Source organism: Hipposideros armiger, unplaced genomic scaffold, assembly GCF_001890085.2.
Source record: "Hipposideros armiger isolate ML-2016 unplaced genomic scaffold, ASM189008v1 scaffold_6, whole genome shotgun sequence".
NCBI lineage: Eukaryota > Metazoa > Chordata > Mammalia > Chiroptera > Hipposideridae > Hipposideros > Hipposideros armiger.
In genome coordinates, this window is record NW_017731356.1 from 7,837,116 (window position 1) to 7,849,081 (window position 11,966).

Consider the following 11,966-nt stretch of genomic DNA (forward strand, 5'->3'; position numbering starts at 1 on the left):
CGCCGCCGCCGCGCGCGCCGCCTCCCCTCCCCGCCGCCGCCGCCGCCGCGTCCCTCCGGGGCACCATGGAGCTCTCCCCGTCGTCGGGAGCAGCCGCGGAGGCGCTGTCCTGGCCGGAGATGTTCCCGGGACTGGAGTCCGACTCGCCGCTGCCCCCGGAGGACCTGGACGCCGTTGTCCCCATCAGCGGCGCCGTGGCCGGTGGCATGTTGGATCGGATCCTTTTGGAGTCGGTGTGTCAGCAGCAGAGCTGGGTCCGGGTGTACGGTAAGGACCGCAGGCCCGTCCCAGAGGCTTCTTCCCTTTGCTCGGGCTGAAATCCATCCGCCCCCCGTCTAAGCCCCATCCGTCCTGGGCCGGTCTCCCACGTCCCTTTTTTGTTCTTGGGGGGTGCGTTTCTGACAAGTTTTCCCCGGACTAGCACGTGGTTAGGGAGCTAGGGGACTCGCTGTGGTCTTTGCACCGTTCCTAGCACCTGCGGTAAGTTTTAAGGTGGAGCTGGGCTCTGCGGACTGGATTCTGAGGTGATGACTTCCAGGGAACTGTCAAGCGATCTTCAAGAACGTCTGATGGAACACGCCACGAAATCCGGGGAACGGGGTTTCAGTCCTTCCTCTTGCTGGAGGCCAGGCTGGCAGCCAAGCTATGAAAAGCTCAGGGGATAAGATAATCGTGCCAAACAATAAAAGAAACCCCAAGTACGCATCTGGTGGGGACAGACTATCTATAACCTCTGTCTGAACCTCACTCTCCAAAGACAACCGCTTCGCCCGCCCGTGGGGCGTGTGTGGGGTGGTTTCAGATCGCACGGTTGTTGCTGGTTCTCTCCGTCAAGCGACGGGGATGCTTGCTACCCCGGCGAGTGGAAAGTGATGCCCACACTGGAACTTCCCCTTTCTGTTGCCTTCCTAGTAGCCACCTCTTTAATTAAAGCTGAATGATGAGAGATCCCTCTAGGGTGAGCCTCGAGGCCGCTTTAAAGCCCTGCTCCAGGTCTGAAAACGCGCAGCCCAGGGAGTCTATAGCCCTTTACGTGGGGGGGCTGAAGGGTGGCCTTCCAAAATATCGGCACGGTCGAGGCGTTGATCACTTAGCTCACATGCACGCAGGAGATGTTAGCAATGTGGCCGAGCCTAACCAAGAAGGCCAGTTGGAAGCCCCTGGGATCAGACACAATGTTACGACGTTCCCCTGCAGCCGCGGGCATCGCCTGTAGTGAGCCCTCACATCTTCCCCCTCTCAACAGGGTTATGCGTTTACTATTCAAGAGTGACCATGACTTAGAGGTGGTTTCTCTAGATGGTTCAGTTGATGTCAAGACTTCAAGTCTATCACTATCAGCAAGATACAGATCTAGGAGTCCGGAGATTTGAGTTTTTGTCTCGTTTCTGCCAGGAAGGTGGCCACGTGACGTGGGGCAGATCAAGTTACTTTTTTTAACCTCGGAGTCCTCATCTGTAAAATGAGTGGGTAGGATTAAATCATCTCTTACTGACCCTTTCAGTTTCAAAAAGTCCAGTACTTAAAACCAATGCTTAAGGCTGTATGTATGCACCACTTTGTAGTTTGCTTGATGCTTGTACGTGTTTCTTGATGTTATTCTAATGAACTGAAATAAATAAGCAAAGAAGTGGGAAATGATGCAGGGTCACCCAGTTCATGCTCAGCAGATTAAAAACTTGACTGCCTGATTTTCCATCCACCTGCTGATCCCACTTAGCCGATAGTTTATAGCAAAGGTTGATGAGAATCTGAATTAGAGTAAAAAATGGGGGTGACAACATTTTCCCATTCTGTCCTTCCTATCTTACACACTTCTTTGGCATATTGTTCTTATTTACTGTTTAGAAACACTACTTTTTTGCCCCTAAAGCGTCTCATCTTGGACACTATTTTGCTGCCTTTAGTTTGATGTAACTATTCCCAAACTCTGAATGACTCTTAGCTTTTCTGTGTTCTTAGGTAGTTTTTGAGTTGCTTATTGTATAACTCTTTGAAAAGCTTTGAAATAAAATCGATAAGATGTACAAAGTCAATTTGGAAAACACTGGTTCATTTTGGTTTTCTTGTTTACTTGTTTGTGTTGGGTGTTCAAAATCCTGATTGTTTTGGAAAATGAAGGTTTTTCTACATAGTTTAAAGAGACTTTGGTGACTGTAACCTAATGTTTTTTAAAGAGATCCAGAAACTGGGAAACCTAGTCTAGAGCATACAACTGGAGGTTGAGAACCTGGATTTTCATTCTGGCTTTGCCACAAATTGGTTGTCTAACTTTGGACAAGTTATTTTAACTCCGTGGGTCTAAGTTTCTATGTAAAATGTGGAATCTAGAGTAATTGGTATCTATGGGTCCATTTTAGCTTAGAGTTGTCTGGTTCTATGGCCTCCCCTATTATTTTACCTACAACTTGGCCTACCAATTCCAGCCCAGCTCTTAGGGCCAGGCTTCAGGCAAACCTTTAATGCATTTAACTCATGATTATCAGGGGATCTTGGGGAGAACTTTTATCCAAAGGTCAATGAACTGAGTTTTGAAAGAAGGAATGTTGAGGGCAGGTGTATATTTGTTTGAAATGTTTTCACCAGATTGGAAGATGGGGATGGGGATCTTGCTCAAGGCCGGCTCATTCAGTTTTGAGAGTTAACCTAAAATAGCCATGTGGGTTTTAAGGGAGGGTGCAAACTAAGGAGCTGTATTAAGTGCTGCCGGCTTCTGGCTATGGTTCACATCCTCTGCAGCACACTTCTGTTTGAAATCAGTATTCAAACAAACAACAAAAGTACACCACCCCTCCCCTCTCCCCCCCAAGAATATCTTAACAGAAACTTTTAGAAACAATATTTTATTAGTTTGCCTCACAAAATTGGAAGATTAGGCACTATTTTGAGTTTGCTATTAACAGGTCTGGATCTTTGGTTGACATACACACACACACACACACACACACACACACACACCTATATCTATATCTATCTATCTATCTATCTGTCTGTCTGTCTGTCTGTCTGTCTGTCTGTCTGTCTGCCTGCCTGCCTGCCTGCCTACCTATCTCTCCAGAGTTTTGTGCATTGCCATGATGGGAAAACTTTTTTGGAATATGTTTAGAGTTTTATAATAGGTGGATCTATGTTTACAACACGAAGAAATACATATCTTTGAGACACAGCTAAGAGAAAACATTTTGGCCACCCTATCTTTCTTTTTCTTTTAGTTGTAAAATGTTTCATTTGTTTTATTCCAGTATTACAATAAGTTGTGCCCGTGCCCTGCCAAGACCGTAAATTTTTTGTTTATTTTTGTATTCTCGTCTTGCCACCCCCTTCCGGGTCTCTGTGTCCCGCAGATTGGTATTGGTGCCTTGCTCACAGTAAGTCAGTGTCTGTTGAATGTGGATCCTTCTGTGCTTTGACCATCCAGATCTCAACCTGACTGATTGTATGGGTGGCAGAGTAGCTTAAACAAAGGCATGCCACAAACAGCTAAATATGGATGCAGAATCCAAGAGCATCAAATGCAGAACATTTTTCAGATATTTATAGCCTCAAAGCAAAGTCAATTGGCTGAAAAAGCTCAGCAGCCTAGCAAAAGGAGACGGGAGCAGCAGAGCCAGCCTCACTGTCTGTGCTTTCTGGTAAACAATGAGAGCATTAAAATTAACTACTTTACCATGAATGGGCGGCCAGTGTTGGACACCCTTTGGGGAAGATTTAAGACACCAGCCTCTAGCAGTGCCTGTATTGGAGCTCAGCATCCATCAGTACAACAGGTCTGCAAGTGTGTGCACAGATGTGCTTTCGGATAGTTAGTGGGGAAATACAGTTATCCAATCAAGCAATCACCAAGAAATCCTATAGTTTTTCATTTTAATAATGTCAGTAGGACTTATCTAAAATATTCAGTTAATAAAAGGAATAACCACTATTATTGCTTACCATTAAGCTAATATATAGCTTACTGTTTATTGATGACTGATAGGGACTTGCTGGAAAATTTCTAAAGGCTGGTACCATTTCAGCAAGCAGAAGAAAAAGGGAATTCATTATATTGCATCAAATGCCATATAATTCTAGAAATGTGACAGTGGGAATTTGGTAAGAATTTCTCATGAACTGGATATGAGTTGATGGGGCAGAAGTCTTGTGTAGTAAATAATATTGCTTATACTTCAAGAATTAAGACAAAGGAGATATATTTGTTGCATTTTTAGAGACCATGTCTCCATATTTACTTAAAATGTTGCAAGCAGTAACAAGTCTGGGAAGTGGGAAGTTGTTTCATTTTGGTTCAGTATGAATTAGATGTGACTAACTGGCCTTATGCTGAATGTTCTGAACATAATTGACTTTGAATATTAGCAAATCACTGATCCTTACGTGTCTTAAATATGTACCCCATGATTCCTGTTTTCTTTTAATGTGTGAATGACTTATATTGTTCAAGCCAAACTAAAAGTTTTGTGTGCTCTATCTAATTCCTCGCTAGGAGAAAATCAGAGAATGTGTATGTACCCTATACATCCCAAACCATGTTCATGTTATTTAAGTGTTTTAATTTCCTCAAATAATATTAATTGAACTTTTACAAATGAGTAGTCATACTTTAGGAATTCTCGGGATCTTAAGCTTGAATTTACTATTTAGGATGTGGCATTGACTTTGAATGTTGACACAATTTCCCATGATCTCCAAATTTTATACGCATTAGGAGTAGACAGTTCTTTACTGAAATAAGAAAGAACTTCCAGGAATGCCTAGGCATATACTATTTATTTTAAACCATATTGATTTCAAATAGCCCCCCTTTTTTCTTCCTTTGAGAGAGAATTTGTAAATCTCATTTAAATCATGTGTTTTATTAATGTTTACAGATTAAGGGCAATTCCTTTTATAACACCTTAGTATTTTTCTATCCTTTATCATGTTGATTTATTGCTATTTCATTTTCAAAGAATGAAAATATTTTTGAAAAATGAAACTGTATATCCACAATCTCTTTTCCAAAACCATTTGGACTAGAGTGTTTCAGAATTCAAAACTTTTTGAGTTTTAGAAAATATAATATAGTGACATTAGCCCCTTACTGGGGTCTGGAGCAACATCCAGGAATCCTCCTTGTAAATATTTCTGCAATTAAACAAGTGAATATTCACACTAAGTGTGGTATTAGACTGAGTAGTGTTATGACAGTGCAGGTCAGATTTTACTGCTCAAGAAGTTATGAAACAAAGTTTTCAGAGCACTTTGGATTCAGGAATTATAGGCATGGAATTGAGGACCTGTACAAATTTTCTGACGTAAATAAAAGGAAGTTCTAGAACACACCTATTTATTTGAGAATAGTTTGTTTATAAGGATTGCCTTTATTTTTGCAGATAAAATTCAGTGCACACGCTTTAAAAATGTTGTACAGTGTGTCTTCTTATGTTGAATGAAATACATTTCTCTGATTTGCTAAGGAAAAGGAAGGGGATTCACATGACAAAGAAAGTAGGCTTTACTGAAATTACTAAGGAAATGGTGGCAAGGCAGTGGTTTCTAATGCTTTGTTTCATTAGAAAGGAAGATGAGGTAAGTTAAAGCAGAGGGTTTATGTAATTGTTCTTTGCAGGTTGCTCTCTTCAGTAGCACAAAGTGATTTGATCACCTTTTAAGTAGGTGAACCACAGAAAAGCATTCAACTGATGACTGAGTTAATCCAGAAAAAATTCAGCTGTCTGCTGCTCCCTTGTCCTTCCCTATTGGAATAACTTTTAAACAACCAGAGAGGTGTTTGGTCTTGTTAACCAGGAAGAGGTGTTTGAAGGGTGCTGAGGGCACTACTGAAATTGCTTCACCCTGTCTTGCCAGACGGATAATTTGGTCTCTGATGTTTGTAAAAACACCTTGCTTCCCAAAGGCTATCAAATGCTTCTCAAGACCTGTAGGTAGAATATCCTTTACAAATTTAATGTAGCTTATTTTCTAGTGAGAAGGCAGCCATCAAGAATTACAGGATATGGAAATGGTAGGGGGAAAAAACCCCCCAAAAACCCAGAGACCCAGAACAGTCATGTTAGTGAGTCTACTATAAACAAAAGAAATAAAAATTGAGCCCTTGAAGGCATGACAGAGCTTCATTTGCTAGACTGTGATACAAACATTATCCTCTTCCTTATCTCTACAGCAGGGTTCAGATGTTGGGAGTCTGAGTTTTACCTTCCCTTACCAAGTGTTGGTTACATTAATTAGTTGTCTGTGTCTACTTTGCTCATAAGGGTCCACTTTAGATCCTGATTGCATTCTTATTCCTTCATAAATTGTCTTCAACATTGCTCAAATTCTATTCATAGGGTGTCGTTTTTTAGCAGGCTTTCTGAAAGCGCCCCAAACCCCACTCCTGAGTCTAAGAGATTGGGAAGCCTTGTAGATACTGTTTGGGAGAGTAAAAATTTAGAGAGGAAAATATTTAACATAACACAGCAGAAAATTCAGAAGAATAGCGTGGAAAGTTAAAAAGAAACTTTCAAGTTGATAGTCCTAAATGTTTTTTAAAACAATCCTGTTTCCTCGTTAAGGAAACTGGCTCAGGAAGTGTACTTTATTCCCAAGATGGGAGACAAATTCCAGTTTGTCCGGATTAGAACTCTTAACCTTAGATTCCTCAGCCTCCTGTTTTAGCTTCTAGATCTCACTGTTTTCCCTTAGGGAGATGGCCTTTCAAAACTGGAGGTCAGAACACTCGACAGTGAGAAATACCAGATTGTTAGTTTCACAGTCTTCAAGGGAAATGCTGGAAGTACCATTACCTAGGTAACAGAAAACAAAAATGGACAAAACATCCAGAAAGGAGGATGAGAATAATCTCATAGTGACCCTTCAGAGGTAGACTAGAGGACAGATGAGATATTTTCATCTCTGCTGTCCTAAATTTTTTTATCCATAAATTCTGTATTCTGCGATTGGAAGTGATGTTTAAAAAAACTTTGAATGTTTCATTTTATGATGCTTAGAACCCTGGAAAATACCTAATACTTTTCTATCTTTCTTTTTAATTTCTAACCTCTCTGACTTATATCATTGAAAAAGTAATACATTTTTTCTAATTATGAATATAATCTCTGCTTAATGTAAAGAATTTGAATTATAAGAAAATCCAAAGAAAATTAAACTCTCCTGCAGTTCCACATCTCAGAGATAACTATTCTTTTAATATTTTATTGTATTTATATTCCAGTTTTTTCTGTGTATAAATGTACTTTTGTACATATTTGTTATCATACTGCATATATTTATACCCTGCCTTTTTTCTAACTGTATTTTATGTTTTTGAAAATGTTTAACATTTTTTCAAATATGTTTTATTTCTAAATTTAACTTTAAAAGTAGGTAATATATTGGGTTGTCGGAAAAGTCATGACGTATTTTTTTCTATGTTTTTCATTGCAAAAATGCGTCATGACTTTTCCGACAATCCAATATTTTCTTCTTTGAAAATTGAAAAGGTATAAAAGGGTATCCATGAGGTCTCTCTCAGCCCTTCTGCCTCAACCCTTACTTGCCATATGGCAGGTGATCATTGTCCCTTCTACACAATCAATACATGTTTGAAATTCTTGTGTATCCTTTCATGTCTATTCCATGCACACAGAAGCAGATAAACAGATAAGTGAAAACTCTGCCAAGAGTGAGGTCCAAGAAATTTCGTTAAAAAAAATATTGTCATGTTTTTTGTAAGGTTAATGAAATTCCTGGGGAGGTTATTTCCTGCAAATAACCTGCAGGAGCTTGGCTGGAGTTCTGGGGCTCTGCAGCCAGTTGTTATTTGCTTTCTTTCTGAATTGATGTAATTTTTACTGTGCATCTGCTTTTTTCTTCTTTTTGTCACAACTGATAACCCTTTATAGGAACTGATCTGCACCTTGCATTACTCCTCTTTCACACCCCCCCCTTCTTTACACGCACTTATTAATATATCTTGCATATATTTTCCTGTCAGTTGGTAAAACAGTTCCTCATTCTTCTTATGGCTGTATAATGTCAGGATAAATCATAATTTATTTAACCATTCTCCAAGTTTTGCTGGTATAAGTGATAGGGCAGTGAATAACCGTGAATATAAGCCATTTTGCTTATGTATGTCTATAAGAAAAAAACAGAATTGCTAGGTCAAAGATACACATATTTGTAATTTTGAAAGATATTCCAAAATTGCTCTTCTCGTGAGTTGTAACTTAATATATTTCACCAGCAGTGTGTGTGAGTGCCTCTCTCTCCTCACATAGGGAATTATCAAGACGTTTTGAATCTGACAACCTAAAAGGTAAAAAAAATAGTCTTAGTTTAATTTTAATTTCTCGTATTTCTTACATTAAGTGTAAATATCTTACAAAGCCATTTAAATATGTCTTTTACTGTGAACTGTACATATCTTTTGCCCATGTTTAATAGGTTGGATCTTTTTCTTAGTGATTCATAGGAACTCTTAGTATATTAAAGAGATCTTTATCTGCCGTGAGTTGCCAGTATTTTTCCTTTGTCTTTCTTCCCCCTCTATGAAGAAATTATTTCTATACACAAATGTATCAGTCTTTTCTTTTATGGCTTTTTGGTTTTATGTCATAGTTAGAATGGCCTTTCGTATCCTGAGGTTATAAAATAATGCTCCCATGGTTTGTATAGTACTTCTTTATTTTCACTTCTTTGCATTTAAACATTTGATCCATTTGAAATTCATCCTGGCATAAGGTATAAGATACAGGTACGATTTCATTTTTAGAAAGATAGCTTTCCAGTTGTCCTAACATCATTTGTTGAATAATCCATCTTTTCCCCACCCATTCAAGATGACTCCTCTATCTTTTACCAAATTGCCATTTGTATTTTGATTTATTGCAAAATTTTCTTCTCTATTTTACTGGTCTGTTTATATTCATGTGTCGGTATCACACTGCTTTATTACTGAGGCTTTATAATATGAACTTATAATTTGTTAATTACTCTAATTTAACATAACTTATCTAGCCATTATCCAACTTTAGATATTAACATTTTTCAAAATTTTTAGGTTAACAGTCTACTGATTATCTTTGTGCACAAGTCTTTGAATTGAACTTCTGATGTTTTTCCTTAGGCTGAATTCCTAGAAGAGTATGTTTTTAAAGGCCTGAGACTTATAGCCAAATTGGTGTGACCTTCCTGGAAAGCAATTCCTGCTACAAGTATATGAAAGAATGGCTCATAATTTTAAGTGCTACTTCTGTGTTACAACTTTCAACATATTGAAGTGTTTTTACATAGGTTTCATGTAGTGCCTTAAACATTATTTAGCACATATTAAATGTCCTCAGATTCTAATGCTTACAAGACTGCCCTTCAAAAACTGAGTTGCTTTTCCAGTGGTACTCTTTGATTAATGGCATATTTCCAAGTGAATGAGGAAAGGGCATGACTATAGAGTCAAAACAGTTGGTCTCTAAAGGTCAAATCCATGACCATGGTCTTATTTATACTGTGTTAGACTCTTCAACTGAAATAGCCTGACACAGACATGTAACGCTTTTAGATACTCTAAGAAGCACGACATAGTTGGTGGTTTTCCTCTCAGCTGTTCATGTCCTCTTTCTACTCTTTGTTTCTCAGAGTATTAAGAAGGAACGGAGGGCCGTCCGAGTGGCGCGATGGTTAAGAGCTGGCTTGGGACGCCAGAGGGCCCCGGTTCGGATCCCACTTATGAGGGCCAGTGACACTGCCCTCCCTCCACAGCTAAGATGCTGAACAACAGCTCAACCTGGAGCTGGGCTGCTGTGAGTTGCCAGCAACGGCGAAGGCTGCAGCCCCTGCTGCAGTGGGTTGCCATGGGCTACCGTGTGTAGCCAGCAGCCGCAGTGAGCGGCCGTCCAGAAGCCGGCGACTGATCTGCCTCACCCGGGAAGAGCGCAATGATGGTGCCAACTTGGGCCAGTGAAGCAACTGGCTCCACAACTAGACTGAAGAACAAAACAACAGCAACTTGTCTGTTCCCCTTCCCCCAATTCCCCAGCGCTGTTCCCAGCCCCCCAATTCCCCAATAAAAATCTTTAAAAAAAAAAAGAATGGACATTTATGAAAGTTCTTCTGAATTGAATATAGGTTCACTTAATTTTTGCTAGATGAGTGACTGAGGTGTATACTTTATATAGTGCTCTGTTAATGACTGAGTTTTTATCATGGGGTCAATTTAGGTATGTTATAGGGAAGTTTATTATAATGTCAAACAAAGCCAAATTCAAAGAATGGCAACAAGAACTACTATTAATGACAAAAGTAATCAAAAATCTTCAGGAAAAAAGGGCAGGAATAGGAATTGGACTCTGAAAAATCATGGTTTATGTAGACCATTAACCAGTTAACCATATTTTCTTTTGTTAAGGACTTTATATTTTGGGATCAGATTTATCATCACAGTAAAATTGAGAGGAAGGTACAGAGATTTCCCATATACCAGCTGTCCCCACACATGCGTAGCTCCGCCCATTTTCAACATCTCCAACAAGAGTGGCGCATTTATTACAATTGATGAACTTAATTAACATGTTATTATCACCCAAAGTCTATAATTTGCATCAGGGTTCACTCTTGGTGGCGTACATTCTGTGGGTTTCGACAAATGTCTAATGATATGTACCCACCATTATAGTATGTCATATAGAATATTTTCATTGCTTTAAAAATCTTCTGTGCTCTTGTCTATTCATCTCTCCCCGCTCTCTACTCTCTATCCCCTGGCAACCACTGATATTTTTACTGCTTCCATAGTTTTGCCCTTTCCAGAGTGTTATATACTTGGAATCACACCCAAACTTTCTTTTACCAGTTAGTTGTTTTGTTTAGTATGTGATATGTACTCATAAGCTTGCCTTGTTAAGTCAGAAAATAGCAGACTTATAAAGGAACAAAGTAGTTTAACTTTTAACAGTGATATAGAGCAGTTTGAGAGTGAAAAGAAGGATCCAGTATCCAGTTAATATGGTGGAGGTTTGTAGGAAATTTTGTTTGAATTAAATTTGGGCAGGATATAATGTGTAAATATTTTGCTCTCATATTTTCCTTAGGCTTGCCTATGTATTTGTAAATTTCAGGAATGCCCCCCAAGTGAGAAAGCCCAAAGCCTTTCTAGTGCATGTTCCTGTTTAGAAATGGGCCAGTTTTGCTCAAGTGGATGGTGATTAGTCTATAGCAACAGACAGTCCATGAAAAAGATGGCCAGTGTCATAGCTGCCAGCTAACAAAAGACATGTTTCAGTATCTAAAAACTGACTGTACCTTAGTATTTTCTCATTTCATAAAGACTTACAGTAGTTCTCTTTTTTACAGAAATGAAGATTTATGTGCTTATTTCAAATCTGGCTTGATAACATGGTTAAGGAAAAACAGTATCATATGTGGTGATTCCTATTACTATAGAAAGATACTCCAGAGGGTATGATATGGCTCTGTTTCTTGTGGTTTTGTTCAGGTCAGAAAGTCCTAAGTCATTCTTTTGCAAGTACACCCTAAATCAGTTTAAAAAGAGATTTTTAGTTGTCTGCATTTAAGGTTGTGTTTTTGGTGTATACCTGTTATCATGCTAGAGCGTCGATTTGAGAGAGGCTTTATTTTGTAATGTCTGTTGGCTGATAATCTTTCTTTTCCTGTATCTGAACTAGAAGTGATAATGCTTCCCTTATATAACCAGGAATCTCCCATTTACTTGTGAGCATATTATATAAAATCATGTGTTTTTACAAAGTAAAATCATACAATATTTGTCCTGTTTCTGGCTTATTTCACTAAGTACAAGGTAACACACAGTCATCCTTATAGCTTATATCCAAATTTTATTTTTTATGGCTGAGTAATAAATATTCCGTTGTATGTGTATTGCACATTTTGTTAATCCATTAATCCATCAATGGACACTGGGTTGTTTCCATCTTTTGGTTATTGTTTTTTTTAAGATTTTATTGGGG

At 39.0% G+C, this 11,966-nt stretch overlaps 1 protein-coding gene across 1 annotated transcript in view; it reads left to right on the top strand.

Annotated features, from left to right (window-relative positions):
* Nucleotides 1-6: 6 nt before the first annotated feature.
* RASAL2 (RAS protein activator like 2) overlaps nucleotides 7-11,966 on the top strand; it is a 291,558-nt gene continuing 279,598 nt past the window's right edge. Inside the window, exon 1 of the mRNA XM_019646444.1 lies at nucleotides 7-267. Coding sequence (XP_019501989.1) covers nucleotides 66-267 — 202 coding nt within the window. The 5' untranslated portion in view covers nucleotides 7-65. The remainder of the gene's footprint in view (nucleotides 268-11,966) is intronic.